Genomic DNA, 19,312 nt, shown 5'->3' with positions numbered 1-19,312 from the left:
TACATACATATATATTTAAACGTGTGGTTTCTATATTGCACCTAAAATCTCCATATCTGACTTAATTGCAAAACGTGAAGAAGTGATTACGTACTACATATATATATATGAGTACAATCCCGAGGTAAAGCGTGGTATTTTGCTATTTTTAGAGTTTCTCTTTACATTAATATTTTTTTACGCGTTAGTCCCAAGTCCACACCTCCCGCGCAACCAACCGAAGTGTGCTTCCGAGTATAGTATGGCTCGATTTGCGAGAGGTTAGATGCAATATAGGAAACAATAAAATACAAAGATACATATAAATAATAGTAAAATATATTTACATATGCGTTAAAAAAAAACGATTAGAGATAATAGAATAAAATTGGATTAATAATAGAATTTTCTTGCTTGTGTGCGTAAAACAATAACCGAGTTAGTCTGGCATAATCCGGTAATCGAATTTGTACGAATTTTACGATTTCAATTTGAAATCGCAAAATTGCTGCTCCGGTTTTCGAATTCGTAAGAATTTTTCGATTTGTCTGGCCGAAATGAAAAGTATATGCTTGTTTTATATCAAATCAGATCTTATTTAGCAAGGAAAAAAATAGCTTATTCAGTGGTCTATCGATGTTAACTCCGTATCACCACAAGATCATTCTACCACTTAGCTATTTTATAAGAAATGTATTTCTGACCCAACCTCATAATTCACAAACAAAATTTTGCCGTCGGCAACAAATATTTTCGATTTGGCAAGGAGTCGATAAGTACGTTGACAAAAGTTATCGCGAAGGTTGCCATACTGCTGGTAAAACGAAACAGGCACCTAAAAGTACTTATAAAAAATATAAAAGAATTCATTCATTAATTTAAAGAATGGCCAAAAGAGTTTTTTGGAAATAATTAAATTTAATTTAATTACTTAAATGGTCAAAGTTCAATAACAAAGTAATTGCGAACATCGGACTTAAAACTGTGAAAAAGCTGTCCGCTCATTGACTGGAAAACGGCTTAAACAGCTGTTTTACTGCTTACGAAACATTCTGATAGCAACAATTTTGAGAAAAGCGGTGCCTGATTCCAGACAATAAGAACATTCCCCTTTCTTTTAACAGTTGCCTCTTTCAAATTTGTATCAGAACCTGATGTTCCAAATAAATATAATAAAATGTTAAAATTATATGCCAGTGTATGCAAACGGTATGTATGTACCGAGCGAGTAGCTTGCAGCAGCTCAGTAACACTTGCACCTGCAATCCCATCCATACAAAAAGCGTTTCAATGCGTGTAAAATAAGAATTTAGTTGTTTACCTTTGAAAAATGTAAAACAAAAGTTTGCCGCTTTTTCATATAGTCTCATAAATTTAGAATTGTGTATACAAGTCGAGACAATGTTTTGTCTCCATACACCTTCAAATCGAATTAAATCGATCGGACATAGGTAAGTTTCCATTTACATTAGCTATATTATATTGGGTTTCACTTTTGTAAAAAGTCAAATGTATTTCATTAAGCTGGGAAATCATCATTAACGATGGGAGGGATGGTTATAGCATGATTGCACTCGTTTTCTGAAATGAGGCTAATTCCACATTTTCGAAATGCATATGTGTAGCGATAAAACTAGCCCGTTTTATATTTTAGAAGCTAGTCGACGTGGAATCAAGATATATTTTGGGTTGTAAAAAATACTAAAGATTAGTATTTTGTAAAAACACAAGTATTTAGGCATCGAATACCCATGCCAAACAAGCAGAATAACCTTTTCAATATTTTGAGTCATTTGGTATCGGGTTTTACAAAAATTACTTGAATTATTTTGTTTTCCTTGGCTTTTAGTGAAACAATTTGACTATCATTAACTTTATTTGGTGTTTAATTAATTTTTCGTATTATTTCAACCAGATTTTTTTACATCTTCACTGCATTTTCTTAGCGAACTGTTTGTTATATTTAATGTTGTATATTATGTTCCCTACTAAAATATGACAATTATTAATTCTGTGAGTGTACGTATCAATCATCCGTGATATTTTATTAATGTCTTATATTACCTAAATATGGCAGTAAAAATGCTGTTCTTTCAGATACATTAATTAGGCTCAGGGAATGCAACACTCAGGAAACCTACAAATCTTACCTAACACATGTGCCTGCAATTATGCTAGCATTTGAAATGCTTTAATATTAATTTTAAACTCATAAGTATATGGATTATAGTATTGTAAATATGGCATACGAACGTTTTGGAATTCTTCTTCAAAGTGAACAGTACGATGAAGATATAGGCAACACAAAAGTCAATCGGAAAATGAATGAACACGATATAAGTAAAGGTATGTTATGTCTATGTTTTTTACATACATTTATGTATGAAAATCTAATTATAACAACAAAACACAGCCTGTTACGCTGTTTAATGAAGCATAAAACAGAAAAATATATACTTGTTTTACCCGTTGGTCGTAGAGTAGAAAGGTATACTATATTCATTGAAAAGTATGTTAAGGGTATCGACCACATATGTATATATCCTTAATTAAAGTTAAGATAAAGCATGCACAATGTGCATTGCACAATCTAGAGAAAATTACCACTTCTACTCCAACGCCCACAAACCTTTAAAAACTGTCACGTCCCCACTTTTGAAGTTTTAATATTGTGGATGTTAGCTTTTGTTTTTATTTTTGAACCGCCACACTCACATTTTTAAACCAAGCTCTAATCGTTAATGCCTGCTTTTAAGCGCTTAGGCATCGAAGATACGAAGTATCATCAGATTGTTCAATGTTATGTTAGGTTAAGGTTTTTAGAAAATTGTGATTTCAGATTCAAAAGGAGGCAAGATGGGAAGACTTCCCTCAAAACACAGCGTTGACGGGGGTGAGGCTATTCATCTAAATACTCATCTCTCGTGAGTTACCTGTATTGGCACAGAAGCCGGGTACCCATTATAACCGTTAGTTTGAATGTGCCGTAGACGTTCAAGTTCAATGATGGTGTTGCTCACAGGCTCTTACTAGGGTTCGATTTAAGAGTGAATATACCAGTTCCGTTATGTACGGATGCAGGCCTATCTCCGTCCGAATTTGCTTTTGAATTTATATAGATATTTGATTAAGAATTTTAATTTAAAGTATTTTTAATTAGTTATGCAAATATTTTATGTAGGGAATATAGTAGCTAATTTAGTTGAAAATTTATAACGTTATATAAGTATTCTTAAACTTGCAAAGTATCAGGCTTAAAGTAAAGGGATTTTCGAAAAACAATTGCAACCGAAGGAAGCGATCCCGACCCTTTAAAGTATATATATTTTTGATCCAGTCGAACTGGACATGTCTGGCAGTATGAATGTCGAGATCTCAGGAACTATATAAGCTAGAAAGTTGAGATTAAGCATGCTAATTTCAGAGAAAAATACGGCCAAGCCTGCTATGCCATATGCACTTATATGAATATGCACTTATATATGCACTTATGTGAAATATTTTCCCTGACTCTTTCATGACCCATTTATTTTACTTACTTTTGCAAAATGGAAATTGAGCACATTTACATCTTTTTTTTTGCTGTTCATTAGAATAGAATTGTCTGATTTTGTTAAACAAAAAGTAACGAAATTATCAATATATTGTAGAAAGTGAGTTTGATTAGGTTGATTTGCATATTTAAAAGGACAATGCAATAAACCAAATTAAAAAATTATATTTAATGTGTAGAGTACAGTACTGCACCCAGGTAGAAAATTTGTTCTTAAGCTTAGAAGGAAAATCATTTTACATCTCATCGTATTTATTTTTATTTTATTTTTTATAGAATTGTGAATAAGTTCATTTATTTTTATTTATGTATATTCATATGTATGTTTTGAATTTTTTTTCAACGATTTTTTCCATTCCTCAGGCAACCACTACGACTTAGACAGAAAAAATGCGTTTGATCGAATTATTCATTCAGAATCAAAAAAAAATGATAACGCAATTAAATACAACATTCATGGAAACGTACAATTAAAAGCGGCTGATGATATATTTTCTTCTAAATTGTAAGTATAATAAATAAGATTTATACAAATTAATAAAATGTTTTTATTTTTAGAAGAATGAACACGAATATTGGCTATGAAATGAATATCAACTGTTTTAAAAATATTGGATATGGCGAAAATCAAGAAACTTCGAAAGGTGTAACAAATAGTTTCTCAAACAATGATATTAATACAGAAGAGTCCGGTTCTGTCGATAAAAGTTCACCTTTCCTAAGCTTAGGTACAACCATACTTAATTCAAATGGCAAGTCAAGACGGTGGGAACAAAAGCTTGTTCATATTAAAACTATGGAGGGAGAGTTTAGTGTTACAATGTGGGCATCCGGGATATCCGACGATGAATACTCTGCTTCAGATCAAATCGTTGGGGTTTCGGATTTATTAAAAGGAAAGGAGGAATTTGACATTGATGGCTTTACGTCTCAACAAAATAAAGAATACCAGAAAATGGAGTCGAAATTTACAAATGCACAGACCCTTGAAATACCTCATCCTATAAGCTCAGTTCAGATAATGGATCATTTAAGAAAGGAAAGGGGAAATTTGTCCCACGAAAATAATATTTCCGAAAGAATTTTATCCAAGACTACCTTAAGCTTTGAAGAGCCAATCTTGGTTCCGGATACTTCAAGTATTCAGTTGGTTAACGAAACTGCCGCAATGACAATTAATAATCACAGAATTTTAAGTAATCATACGGACAACACCGGTGATCTACATGCCTTGCCCAGCTCACTGCCAGTTCGTATTGGCTTGCATGAGGGGCAAGTAAATGATTGCTTATCAACAACATCACAATCAACTCACCACAACACAGGTAAAAATGATAGAATTTACAAAATATCAAAATTATTATTTCCATTTAAATTTTATTAATAGACTCGACTGGATGTGGTGAAATGAATCTTTCGGAAGTTACGGTAGCTTATACAAATGATAAAAAAATAGCTTGCCCACATAAGGGCTGTAATAAGCACTTCAGAGATTCATCTGCGATGCGGAAACATTTGCACACTCACGGTCCTCGAGTCCATGTTTGTGCAGAATGTGGAAAAGCTTTCGTAGAAAGCTCAAAGCTTAAAAGACATCAGTTGGTTCACACCGGTGAAAAACCATTTCAGTGTACATTCGAAGGATGTGGAAAACGATTTTCTCTGGATTTTAACTTAAGGTACAGTAAGAAATTAAAACACATGTACTGGCTAATTTATCACGAATGTAACCAAAAAATGTTTCAACCAAGGAAGTAAAGAATAAATTTGGCAAACTCTTAGGGTAGTTTATAACTAGTGTGAAGTACTGCACAAGCTGTCTACAAGTACTTGTTGTTTTCTTCATTTGTTTAAAAACCACATTTTTTGAATTGATGCCACTATGTTGCCACTTACCCTCTAACGACCACAAAGATCCCAAAACTCACGCTCACACTTTTGAAAAATGTATTTTGTTTGTGTCTTGCCAATATATCAAAATATATATATTATACCTGTATACCAAAACACTTTGGTCACGCCTCTTTTAACGCCTCCAACCGCACTTTTAAACAATTTTCTAGTTTTCTCTCTCTTTTGAAATAAATAATTAATTATAATTTATTTGCAGAACACACGTAAGAATACATACTGGAGATAGACCATTTGTCTGTCCGTTTGATGCCTGTAGTAAAAAATTTGCCCAATCCACGAATTTAAAATCGCACATATTAACTCATGCAAAAGCAAAGTAAGTTTTGATATGAAATTTAGCTAAATTATTTTTAATAGGTTTCTTTTTAGGAGAAATACCAGCATTTCGGGGAAAAATGGTTGTTCAAACGCTGACTCAAACAGCCAGAATGAAGATACCTCTGCAAACTATGTTAAGGTTGAGCTACAGGATAGTGTTACAGAAAACAATGTACCGTTTGTGGTATATGCAGACTGAATGTGTATATCGACCAACATTTCGGTGTCCGTGTCTCGATTAAATTTGGAACGATTGCAAAAGTAATATTTATATTCGTTTCATTCTTTTAAAGACCTTTTAACAAATTCCAAAATTTTATAAAAATATATTTACTTTTTTTAATTTTTACGTAAAAAAAAGAGTCAGTTATCATCTTTGATTTCGACCAAATTGATTGAGAACGAAAACCTGATTAATGTGGTCAAAATGATATTTATTACTAAAAATCAGATTGTAATTTAGTACACAAAAAATTATAAATTTGTCCTAACCTGTTCTTTAAAATCAATAATTATATGCCGATTTTTTTTCCTGTATGCTGTTTGCCAAGCAGGTTTATTTACATTTTGTAATTCTATTTTTAGAAGTAAGCTCATGCAACAGTGAATAAAAGTACGTTAACAGCACATTTTACATTTTTGATTTTGCATCTGTAATTTTCCGTAATAAAGGGTATGGTGACAATTGACGTGATATTTAACAGTTTTATTAATAAAATGAATTGATAATAAATTAAATTGGTAAGTGTTATAGATATTTAAGATGATTTTTTTGACTGAATAGGTTACTGTCATTACTGTTCGAAACATCGTATCTCCGCAAAGAAAACACATATTATTTTTTGAAAAAAGAAATGTCATTTATTTAATAGAATATATTCTGTTATTTGTGTCCTTATGTTATTTTTATTATATTTTCTACAACAGCAAAGCATCTCCATTGTCTTTGGGTCATCTAAATAGGTTTGGCCACTTGAACTATTAAACAGTACTTAATAATTTTCTAAAGTAAAACATCAAAGAACTGGGTATTTAAAATAATACAGGACACTCTTTTGCATCCGTGTTGATCCTTAATGCACTGTTTTACAACCAGAGCCAATTGGATAACCATAAATCTTCGAATTTGGGGAATAGCCTTTGGAATCTGGTCTTCATCTCCAAGGTGAGACAAATTGGAGGTCGAATGTTACATACAAATATATCCACACTATTACTCAACACACAAACCGCCTAAAATTGTCGCGCCCACACTTTTGAAAAATGTTTAAATATTTTTTTTATTATGCTTGTAAATTTCTATATATGTATTTGACAAACACTTTTTGCTGCGATTTGCCAAAAAAAATGGCAAGTTGAGTATCGGGTACACCTGATAGTCGAGGAACACGTCTATAGCGTTCTCTCTTCTTTTTTTTTTTTAATTTCAATCTCAAATAATTAGACCAAAAAACTGATGCCTAACATTCTAGAATATTTAAATTCTTTTCAATGGAGCGGTCAAAGAAGGAAAGTCCAAACTCTAAAGACCTATTCAGATGAGACAAAAATAAAAGGCATTTTTAGCGAATTTTACTTTAAAATCCAAATTTTGAATTTACATTTCATTTGCCCCTCTACTTTTTTCTTGCATATTATAAGAACACAAATAAACGATCAAAATAATATAGGAAAGAACGGAAAAAATACATCTGAAACAATGTGAGAGGACAAACTTTGAGATAGGTTTTTCAAACCTATTTAGTTGAGCGACACTTTGTAACCAAAGTGTTATAGTGTCTTTGTTGTAACCCACCCATCGTGTTACAGAATTTGTGAATTCTTTTTACGTTATTTTGACGATATAGATGCGACTTATATTTATTTTCTGTAATATAATTTAGTAATCCAACAGATGTACAGTGTTTCCGATGTCTCCGAAATTTTTATTTTTGTGTCGGTTTGTCCGAAAGTAGTTTTTTTGAACATTTGTGTTGTATTTTTCCTTGGACAGGCTTGAGGTTTTCTTCTTTAAAAAATAAATAGGGTATATTATTAATTTCTCATATCTTATAAATACATTTTCATTATTAAAATACATTTTGACATTTTTGCGGAGTGCAAAGAAAAATCCGGCCGGAGTGTCTGGAAAAATATGTAGTGCTCAAAGAAAAACCATGCAACTAGGTCTTTGGTGATAAGTTATTTATATTTAGAATAGGTGGTTTGCTAATATGACTTTTTCGCCCGAGACTATTTTAGTTGCAAGGGAAAGTAGAAGTGCGTTTGAGGAACTTATTTTCATTGAGGAGTATGAAATTCCTTGCCAATGGTAATGCGTTTTCTTTTTCAACTTGCCTAAATAAAGTTTTTCTTTTAAATATATATCAAAGCATAGTAAGCTGATTTTTATTCAATCTATTGTTGACATTTTCCGGGGTTCATATATGAACTGCACCCGCACATTTGAGAAATGTTTCGATATTTTCTCGTTTTTTGTTTGTCGTAAATTTATATCGACTTGCCTACTTTACCACGCCCACAAGCCGTTCAAAACTGTTCCACCACACTTTTATGTGTTTACATTTTTTGTTTTATTATTTGTAATGCAAATTTCTATTGATATGCAAAAAACAATTGGGACACGCCCACTCTAACAACCAAAAACAAACTCCCACGCCACAACTTTTAATGATTTAATGATTTAATTTGTTGGATTATATTATTTATTTTGCCAATACCTACTGATTTACCATAACGCCCACAACCCGCAACCGCCCTAACCGAGATGGGTCGAGAATTTATTTCTTTAAAAAACTTGGCCGAATCACTCTATTTAATTTATTCTTCAATTATAATAGAACAAACATAATATATAAATATATATAATATTACATTCTATTAACATTTTATTATAAAACAAATGTCTTCATATTTTTAATATTTATATAATGTAATAAGTATCTGATCAGTAAAGGGTAACTGATAGTCAATTCCTCCCTGGAATCAGAATGCTTACCCTAAATATTCAAGCTTTTATCCTTCCCGAGATACCAATGTACATACAGAGGACAATCGCACAAGACCAGATCGACTGAGCTAGTAATATTTCTCATGAAAAGGTTTTTTTTATAGTCGGAAACAACTGATATTTCTTGTAACATTTCTAATATAAGTTTAAAACATAAATTGGGAAAATCAAATTTATAAAGAATGGTATGTGGGACTTTAACAACAATACTTATTTAATAACATAAAAATTAAATTCCTATATTTTAAATACTTACTCTTTCTCCTTCTAAAATTTCATTTTGGTTATGCTGATTTTTACTATCGATCACTAAAGGATGAATACAGTGAAGTCCAGATTTGAGTGTAGCCGGAGGAAGTTTTAATAAATCGGACTCTGGGATTCTCCACATTTTAAGATCATCATTCCATAAAGAATTTTGCAAAATAGTGTCTGGAGTCCTTTATTAAAAACAAAATACAGTGTGTTTAAATATAATATTACCAACAATAGACAATAAATTTGACATTTTATATTGCTCCCGTGAAGGGAATATTTGTTTTTTGTCTGTTTTTGACTAGTGTATGACATTTCAAAGCTTACATTTACATTTATTTTTATTTATTTCACTTTTACGCCCACAATTTTCAAACTATTCCTATTTTTTTTTTTTTTGTTTTTAATACTCTTTTTTGCAGCAAAATTTTTGTCGTAGTTTGATTATTAATTCCATTGATATATCTCTCTTCCGCTATTGGAAGCTAGTTGTTTAATCTAATGTAAGGTCTTACCAATTCCGGTCAAATTTTTTGGGATTTGAAGAACCTTTAAAAAAAAGTTGTTGATGGAACTTTACTTGACGTCCAAGGTTGCGAATTTCCTCCAAATAAGCTGAAATTCTGAATTTAAATCGGAAACTTCTATTTCAAGCATTTTAATTTTCTCTTTGCACTTTCTAATATATTCATTTTTTATATCGATTTCTTGTAATACTGGCTTAATGGCCCTGCAAAAGGTTGCGATATTCACATTTCACTCTACTTAAGGCATTAGCTATTGCACTTAAGTGACGTTGAGCTGCATATTTTCGAGCCATGTGCTTTTTTTAAGCTTAAAATCATGGATACGTTCACCACCAATTAAAGTGCGCTTTATTAGATCGATTCGACTTTGCGCTTGGAATTGTATTTCTAATTCATTTAGGTTTATTTGAAATATTCTTTGCTCTACTTGCATATCGAAAAGTAGATATGGTTTCATCATAATTTATGTCTGTTGGTGATATACATGATATCATAAGGGTTTTTGTATTTCCTCCTAAGGAATCCTAATCAAAATAATGGTATATAAATAAATAGACGTATACATATATGATTTTCGTTTCCAATTACCTGGAGCAGGCGTGTAAGTTTTGAGTCCCTAAAGGGTACATGCTTTGCTTTACCATCAACCAAAGATGAAATAACGTTGCCTAATGCAGAAAGTGATAAGTTTATTTGGGACGCTTCCTTAAGTCGGTCTCCTTTAGCACCAGTCCTTCGCTGCCTCTCAGAGCCTGCTAGGTCACTAAGCTTAGTTTTCCTCTACGTATTCCTCCAAAGGCATCCTCCAATACTATTAAAAAATGGAGATTGTTCCAAAGTGATGGTAAATATAGTGTGGGATCGTGAGCTATTCTTATTCATTAATGTAGCTGCAGTTACTCGATTTTTATTTCCAAAATGTAGCCAATCGTAACATTGGTTTGCATTAACAACAGGTTGCGTGGTAAGCTTTGGAACGGAAACACCAATATCTGGCAGTTTCTTAAGGGAATGATTTATCACACTCGTATTTTCATTTTTATTAAGTAAATCTCGAATACGTTCATTGTAAATTTCCAAATACGTTACTAATGCCAAATATCTGACATTTGTTGTCATTGATATCGTTTCAAATATGTGATCAAAACATTTGGGAATTATTCCACTGTTGCTTAAATTTTCGTCGCCCTAATATCAAAACGAGAGAAGGGGATGCAAGCAATTATTAACCATGTTTCTGTAAGAGAACCTGTTGTAACCCATTTAAATACTTTAATAAACAATTTTATTTGATAAAACTTAAGATAATTGGATTTCATTGGAAGGCGATGAGCGTATTAATTTATTTTTATATTTTTAGTCATACTATTACTTTTATTATTTACTATTTATTTTTAATTTTACAATGTCCCATTTTTAAAATTGTGAATTCGGGCATTCGGTAAGTATTTGTAAGAATTTATTTTTTGATTTGAAATCGCAAACTTGGTTCTCCTGTTTTTGAATTCCTAAGAATTTTTCGATATGTGAAACATTTACGTTTGTCTAGCCGAAATGAAAAGTAACTACCTTTTTATATCAACTCAGATCTTATTTACTAAGGGAAAAAATAGTTTACTCAGTGGTCTATCTATGTTAATTCCACATCACCACAAGATTATTCAGCCACTTACTTATTTTATAAAAAAATTATTTCTGATCCCACCTTAGATTTGACAAACATCATTTTGCCGTCGGCAACAAAAAGTTTCGATTTGGCAAGGGGTCAATAAGTACGTCGCCAAAAGTTTGGGAAGGTTGCCATATTGTTTGTGAAACTAACCAGGCAGGTAAAAATACTTATAAAATATATAAAAGAATTCATTAATTAATTTAAAGAAGGGCCAAAAGTGTTGTTCGTAATGGCCAAAGTCCAGTAAAAAGTAATTGCGAACATCGAAATTACAACTGTAAAAACGGTGGCCAGGTTGTCAGGAAAACAGCTTAGACAGCTATTTACTAAACAGTCGGATAGCAAAACGATAACAAAAATTTTGCGAAAAACAGGGAACCAAAAATTTGAAATCGAAAAGGAGCATACCTGATTGATTTATACATACATTTTATCTTACAAATATGTAAAATCAAAAGCATTTTCTCTAGAAATGTGTGCGTTTTTATTTTCTTACATTGCCGGACGACATATTTTTGATTGCAATAGTAAGAAGAACAATTTCAAAAAAGATGGTACTTACGAAAAGCAAATGACAAAAAGGATTAACCAGGCAAATAAAGCATTGTTGTTTTTAATAGCGATTATGTTTAGTTGCATTTTTAATTTGGAGTGGTCAAGATCGTTAGTGTTTTAAACAAACGGTACTTATGAAAAGCAAATACCGACAAAGAAACGCGAAGCTTTTCTTTTGTAATATTGCGTTTCTGTACAGTTGCTCTTCCTATTTTGAATCGTTCAGATTGTCAATGTGTTCCTAGAAATGTAGTGACGGCTTTTAGGTTTGTTTTGTTGCAAGATGTAGCGCATAGTTAACAATATTTATAAATAATTTGAATTATTTATATTATAACTATTATAATAAATTATTGATAATACAGAATTCAATATTACAATATTTAGAAATTTAGTTAAATAAAGTAAAGTAAAGAGTAATTCCACTTTCGACTGGGTTGTTTCAAAATATTTATGTAAAATTGTTAATTTGCATTTGTACTTCAGATTCCGAAAATACTCATAGATACTCATAGAGTAATCGAGTAAACTAAATTCATAAAAAAACGTGTACATAAGAGGTGGAAGGTTCTGAACCTTTAAGCAAATATATATTCTCAGTTTTGTTGTACGGATGAATGATATAAAGTATGTAGATTCTAGTGACTCATGTGTGTTTTTGCTATGCATTTCACGTATTTTGTATCATGAAAAGTGCTTAAAAACGAGTGTGCATAAAATATTTTTTACGAGCTCCAAACTCTCTCTCTCTCTGTTTCTGAATTTTTGAACTATGGGCTTCCCAGCTATTTTAGCATTGCTTAATTCCCTAGCCAGCAAGAGCCACCTCGCTTTAAATAGAGTCATCTTCCATTAGCCATTTTGGACAACAAAAATTTAAATTTGTCGATTGCGTTTTTTTCTAAATAAAATATATATAAATATCCATGATATATGCTTAAATCTATTGAATTGCGAAAACATTATACCACGTCAACTCTAACAATCACCAATTGCTCCCACTCTCGTAATCGAGAAAGCCGACTTTAGTGTTTTCTCTTCTAATTTTCCTTTTCTGACTTAATTTCTAAAAATTAAAAGAAGAATTTGGGAAATATGCAGGACGGAGATTACTGTCACGATGTGGTTGTATGTACTTATCAAGAGTATATGTATGTATGTATTGTATATACATTATATATATTATATTATATATCGGTCCAGTACTCGGTCCCGTACTGGTCCCGTACTAGTCCCGTACTCGGTCCCGTAGTCCCGTAGCTATATTATATATATACTGTTGCCAATAATCATATATTTTAATGTAATATCGGAAATCATATAATCAATTTTTAAGAATTTTGTGGCACAAAAAGCACAAAGTTTCACTTGAACTAATTTCCAAGTGACAAGCATTATAAAATATTTAGTTGGTCATGGCCACTTGACTCGTCTCGGCTGATGATCCTTTTAAGGAGTTAATACACTATACATTCACACTATAAATTCATAAATTTCAACAATGTTCTGAAATGACAAAAGTTAATAAATTGTCGTTTTATTAAATCGCAAAATTATTATATAAATTATAATTATTATAAATTATATGATCGCAAAAAATGCAGACTCTATATATACCTTTAAAGTATATTCAGACCCACGTGAAAACAACCATAAAAGATTCAAGACCTTAATGAAAACACCGTGCGCATTTTAACTGGCCTTTTTACGAGGCACTGCCGACTTCGCAGTCATTTGCATAAGATTGGCATTGCAGACAGTGAACTCTGTCGCTTCTGCTGCATGGAGGAGGAGAGCTCTGCTCATATGCGACTGCATGGCGCTTTCCATCAGGAGGAACAGACTCCTGGGCATGTATGTAGTTCCACGGGAAACAATTGCAGCCCTGAACCCCAATAAAATTCTGGCATTTATACAGTGCATTGGAGTTCAGGGAGATCTTTGAGTCATGAAGGGGTAGTACAATAGATCAGAATGGGTCGCATAGAAACCCACTTAATAATAATAATAATATTCAGACCCAAGACAACTTCAATTTCCTTGGCATTTCTATCGGAATTTGTGTAAGTTCACTCACATTGATTAATTCAAAGTTGGATTATTTTAGATAACCGAACGCAGTCAAGTAAATTACCGAAAAGCTTCTAATCGCACTGATGGCCAGAGAGAGACAGTCAAAGTCTATTGTGTTATTATCTCAGAAATGCGTTATTAATTATATAAAAATGCTTTAAATTGGCTTTAGATTATAGCAATTGCACATAAAAACAACGATGACGAACGCGAAATTTCATCATTCTTCTGGGATATCGATAGATATTCGGGAAAAAAATGAAAAAAAAATTAAAAATTTTTCAAAAGTGTGGACCGGTTTGGCGGCCTTAGGGTGTAAGAGCAAATCGATAAAAAATTTACAAGACTTATTTACAAAACTTACAAGGCTTATATTTTAAAAGCAAGATTTGGCTTAGTCTAGTCTGCATCTCCAAACAAATCAGAGCATAAAAAAACACTTAATATAACATATTTTAGCGTTCTTATTAATAAGTGTTTTTGATTTCCACCAAGTCGATGTCGCTTGGAATTACTGTAAATTTGCTTTCTTACCTGTTACACCCTTTTAAGGAAACAAAATATTTAAAATATAAATCGCAAAAGTGTGCGGCTAAACGTTTAAAAAAGTTTAAGTACAAGCTTCGCTTTGTGCAGTCGATATTAAATCAATGTTATAAATAAAAATATGCACATAATTGACAGTTTCCTTTTTTTTCAGTTTGGTTCATCGGACGACATCGAACAACAACTTTAATATTTTCACTCATTTTCCTTTGTTGGTTATAGTTTACACAAAATCCACTGAAAATATGTATAATTGTTTCAAGAGCAAATCCATACATGAAATAAAAGGCTAATTTGAAAGGATTTGAAATACATGCAAGTAAAGCTTCGAATTTAAATCATTTTCATACCATACTTTTGGTAGAATCAGTAAGTTTTTCCCAACTTCGTTTAAAATCAATGAAACCGCTCATCATCCAAAGTTTTAATGAACTTTGAATTTCAAAGCAAATTTTTTTTACCTATGCGCATAAATATATCATTTGACTGCAGCATAAAATAATGATTTTAGTAAAATTTTTAAATATCATTTCCCCTATTTATTACAAAATAATATTCAACTGTTTTTTTTTTGGTAAATATATATATTTTTAAAGAATAACGTAAAAATACCAACATTAAACCAAAGCAAAGCTATAGCCGAGTTTTACGGCTATCAGATACCTGTTGGTCTCAACAATTTCCTTCAGCTTTTTGATAACAGAAATCCAGCATATCGATAAAAATTAGATAGTAAAATTTAAATAAAAAATAAAAATTGTTCAAGAGTTTATAAAGCTTGTTGGTGCTAGAAGGGGAGTGGCAAAAGCTTTAAAAATTGCTCGAAATTAACAGCCTAACAATAAAAAATTAAAACATTTTCTAAAACTGAAGGCTGAAGAAGTTTAAACAAATATACAAAGTAGTTTGCATTTTTCGTCTCTTTGTTCCCTCTCCCTTTTTGTGCGTTGTTCGCAGTGGTGTTTGGTGTTGTTTTTTGCATGCACATAAACTGCACTTTTCGCTCTCACTCTCTCTCTCTCTCTTTCGCTCTCCCACACAAAATCTAAATTTCTCAGCGTGCAGACTGCTCTCGTGCGGTTCTTTTAGCAGCTCGCTTGAAAGTTTTGGTCTTGTGTTTTCGTGCACGCACAGTGGTCTGATTTCAGTTAAACATGGAAACCGTAAATGTTGTCTGCTTTTATAAAAATTGTTGCCAGGTTATAAAAGCTGAGCAACCAAAAATGACTTCTTGGCTATGTGATAGAATGGTGCATACTAAGTGCGCTGGTTTTTATGGCCGTACAAGTGATGACCTAGCAAAGGGTAAAAATCTAAATTACTGTTGTGATGCTTGCCTTGTGGTTTCGAACGAGATGAAATCGTTTATGCGCCAAACTAAAGGTGGCTTGAAAGAACTGATCAACAGTTTTGGCGTAGCTAGAGATAGTTTTCGTCGAGCCGATGATCTTCTTTCCGCGCTTAATTCACAGTTTAATGGCCTTAAGCTATTAGATGAATCTCCAAAGCGCAAAAAAGCCGCTGGTGGTAGGCTGCCTAAGGCCCCGCAACCACGGGCAAATGATCAACAGGACTCCACAACTGATCAGCTGTCAATCGCAGCAAATCCACATATGCTGCTAAGATGGGCAGCTAAAAAAGATTAGGAGCAATCCGATCAATCAGCTGTGGATGGACCCCACCCTGTGATTTCTAAAAATTCCGAATTGTCTGCATTGAATTGTCGTCGGATGTATTGTCTTATATACAAGACAAAACAAAAGCCGATAATATAAAAGTGGAAAAATTTAACTTTTCTTACGCTAGGGACATATTATCTTTCAAGATAACTGTCCCAAACGAGCTCTTTTCGACCATAAGTTCGGGTGATTTTTGGCCGGATAGTATGGTGGTAAAAGAGTTTGAAGCTAAGATCAAAAATAAGAAAAAGGTGCCCGTGGGAATTAAACTTCCCTCACGTGGCCAGACCACTGCACCATCCGCCTCTTCATCTTCTTCCTCTTCAAAAAACTAACTACAAAACTTACTATCTCCTATCAAAGAGGCTTGCGTAGCAAATTAATCAAATTGTATTGTGATAGTCTTTCATTTGCATCCCATATTATAGTGCTCAAAGAGACTTGGTTAAAGCCGGAGATACTTAACTCCGAAGTCTTCCCAGGTATGTACACTATATATAGGTTTGACCGTCCCTCCAGACGGGGAGGTGGAGTCTTAATTGCTGTTAGATCTACCCTCGCGTCGGAGGAGTTACTTTTGGACGATTCCCGTAACTCGGAATTGGTAAGCTGTCTTTTTCCGACAGATCAGTTTATATTACGTGCTCCTATATTCCGCCATCTTCTGAATTCCCAGAATATCAGAATCATCTGTCCGCTATCCAGTCCATCTTGAATAAACTTTCTGACAGGGACCAATTGGTAGTTCTAGGTGATTTTAATATACCTGGCAAAATGTGGTCCCCAGAAAAACAATCGAATATCCTTCTCCCTTTAGCACAACATGACTTTATTGACGGCTTGCTCGACTTATCGCTGTCGCAAGTTAATTATATTCCAAATTCTCTTGGTCGAGTTTTGGATCTATGTTTTGTAACAAGTCCTGAAAGTGTGTTTCTGTCCAGGGTAGTACCTCTTACTCAACCTGAAGATCAATATCATCCTACTTTCGAGGTGGAAATCGACTTAGGTACGGTATTAAAAGTAAATTCAGAGAAGTCAACAAAGCGAATTCCCTGTTTTCGCAAGGCAAATTTTCGGAGGCTAAACAATATTATAGCTGGCTTTAATTGGTCCGATCTTTACTCCTGCAACATAATGGCGGATGCGATTAATATGTTTTATACCGCAATTAAATCATTTTTTGACCCTTGTGTTCTGATTTACTATCCGTCAATCTCTAAACCTCCTTGGTTTAATAAAGAGGTGACACACCTAAGAAATGTAAAGTCCAGACTCTATATGAAATTTAAAAATACCGGTTCTCAGTCCATCCTTTGAAAATATTTAAGCGCTCGGTTAAACTTTACCGTGCTTAATGCTCAGTGCTACAAAAATTATTTAAACCGTTGTAAGTTCCAGTTTGCACAGGATCCGAAACAGTTTTATAATTTCGTTAGCACAAAGCGAAAAACAAGTTCTTACCCTTCCTCGCTATTTTTTGAAAACACTACGGTTACATCGGATCAGGCAATAGCCGATCTATTCGCCAAGTTTTTTCAAACAACATATTCAACTTTACCTCATTCCGAACAGCCATACTCTTATGCGGTATCTAAGTCGAATCTAATATTTTGCACCACTTTAAACGAAAGCTCACTGCTAAACGATCTTCAGCGTGTTAAACCGGTCTATTCGCCAGGTCCCGATGGAATCCCTCGCTGTGTGCTCAGATTCTGTGCGGAAGCCTTGTGCAAGCCTCTACTGAAACTGTTTACCTTATCTTTGGAATCTTCACAATTCCCTCATATATGGAAGGAGTCCTTTGTGATTCCTCTTCATAAAAAAGGTAGCAAACTGGATGCAAGCAATTACAGAGGAATCTCTAAATTGTCGGCTATCCCAAAACTTTTCGAAAATGTTATCACTCCTCATTTGCAGCACCTTTGTAGATCAATCATATCACCGTGTCAACACGGTTTTATGAAACGCAGATCTACAACCACTAACCTCTTGGAGCTAACTTCTTTCGTAATACAGGGTTTCAAAAATAATCTTCAAACAGATGTCATCTACACTAATTTTAGTAAAGCATTTGACTCTGTTAATCATTACCTTCTAATAAAAAAACTCGATCTTATAGGTTTCCCTGTTGATCTTCTAAATTGGATTTCAAGCTATCTGAATGGCAGGACACAACAAGTCCTATTTAAAAATTCGTTATCTTCTATTCTCCGAGTCACATCCGGTGTCCCACAAGGGAGCCATCTTGGTCCGCTTCTTTTTACCTTATTCATTAACGACCTCCCCTTAATAATAAAACATTCGCGTGTACTTATGTACGCAGACGATGTTAAATTATGCCTCCAGTACAAGGACACTTCTTGCCATTTGGACTTACAATCCGATCTAGATCGATTTCAAATATGGTGCCGTGTTAACATATTAGACTTAAATGGCTCCAAGTGTAAAGTTATGACCTTTTGTCGTGCCAACCCAATACGCACGACTTACACTCTAAGTGGGTGCTCACTGGACAGAATAACACGAGTTGATGATCTTGGTGTTTTTCTGGACCCAAAACTAAAATTTTCTGACCATATTTCGTCTATTGTCAATAAGGCCAGGGGTGTGCTTGGTTTTATAAAAAGGTGGTCTAAGGAATTTGATGACCCTTACTTGACTAAAACCTTATTTATTTCGTTTTTTATTTCGTTAGTCCGTCCGATTCTCGAGTACGGATCACCTGTTTGGAGTCCACAATACGCAGTCCACTCGGACCGCATTGAATCGGTCCAAAAAAACTTCTTACTTTTTGCCTTGCGGCGCCTAAATTGGGATGCAAACCATAAAAAAAAAAAAGACTGTCACAGTCTTCCGCCAGTCTGTCTGTCCACACCCTATATGCTATCGTCCAGTTTCCCGACTATCATATTTGATCATTTTTTGGGATATCGAAAGATATTGTGGAATAATAATAATAAACCAATTTTTAAAAAGTGTAACATAATAGATTAATGGCATTTGGTAAAGAACCACATACTTTTGAACTCAAATAAAATTTGATGCATTCTATTATTATTTAAGTATAAAATTAGATATATTACGGATAATTCGCATTGGCAGTGAAATGAAAATATAAAAATTGACTTCCATTTTAAATTGCGTGAGAATATTGTACTTTGTACTATACAAAAGTTTTTCGAAAACTTAGGGAAAAAGACTTGTTTTAAATCGTACGAACATAACGGG

The 19,312-nt window shown here is 33.2% G+C and overlaps 2 protein-coding genes across 7 annotated transcripts; one reads left to right on the top strand and one right to left on the bottom strand.

Moving 5' to 3' along the window:
* The first annotated feature begins 1,702 nt into the window (after positions 1-1,702).
* LOC117146279 (polycomb protein PHO) lies at positions 1,703-6,029 on the top strand. Of its 6 annotated transcripts, none has more exons than XM_033312277.1 (7): positions 1,703-1,775; positions 2,077-2,325; positions 3,896-4,037; positions 4,091-4,857; positions 4,920-5,211; positions 5,643-5,762; positions 5,804-6,029. In XM_033312277.1, exons 2-7 carry the CDS (start codon positions 2,199-2,201, stop codon positions 5,961-5,963), a joined length of 1,608 nt encoding a protein of 535 aa, XP_033168168.1. In that variant the 5' UTR covers positions 1,703-1,775; positions 2,077-2,198; the 3' UTR covers positions 5,964-6,029. The 6 variants fall into 6 exon arrangements, with proteins under 6 accessions (XP_033168168.1, XP_033168167.1, XP_033168169.1 ...); XM_033312276.1 differs by lacking the exon at positions 1,703-1,775 and adding an exon at positions 1,887-1,992 and having other exon boundaries at positions 2,057-2,325; XM_033312278.1 differs by lacking the exon at positions 1,703-1,775 and adding an exon at positions 1,887-1,998 and having other exon boundaries at positions 2,057-2,325; positions 4,094-4,857.
* A 3,490-nt stretch (positions 6,030-9,519) lies between these two features.
* LOC117146277 (osmotic avoidance abnormal protein 3) lies at positions 9,520-10,875 on the bottom strand. The gene is given in 2 exon segments (XM_033312272.1): positions 9,520-10,080; positions 10,145-10,875. Coding segments are annotated over 2 exon segments (663 nt in total). The 5' UTR covers positions 10,676-10,875; the 3' UTR covers positions 9,520-9,948.
* Positions 10,876-19,312: the final 8,437 nt, after the last annotated feature.

The sequence above is a fragment of the Drosophila mauritiana genome, chromosome 4 (assembly GCF_004382145.1).
Source record: "Drosophila mauritiana strain mau12 chromosome 4, ASM438214v1, whole genome shotgun sequence".
In the NCBI taxonomy this organism is placed as follows: domain Eukaryota; kingdom Metazoa; phylum Arthropoda; class Insecta; order Diptera; family Drosophilidae; genus Drosophila; species Drosophila mauritiana.
Note: the sequence above shows the minus strand (reverse complement) of the source record. Positions and strands in the feature narration are given on the sequence as shown.

Excerpts from the sequence above, each read along its gene's own strand:
- LOC117146279 (XM_033312277.1), top strand. The coding sequence starts at position 2,199 with ATGGATTATAGTATTGTAAATATGGCATACGAACGTTTTGGAATTCTT. Across the intron at positions 2,326-3,895 it reads TGAACACGATATAAGTAAAG|GCAACCACTACGACTTAGAC; the intron begins GTATGTTATGTC and ends TCCATTCCTCAG. Across the intron at positions 5,212-5,642 it reads TCTCTGGATTTTAACTTAAG|AACACACGTAAGAATACATA; the intron begins GTACAGTAAGAA and ends ATTTATTTGCAG.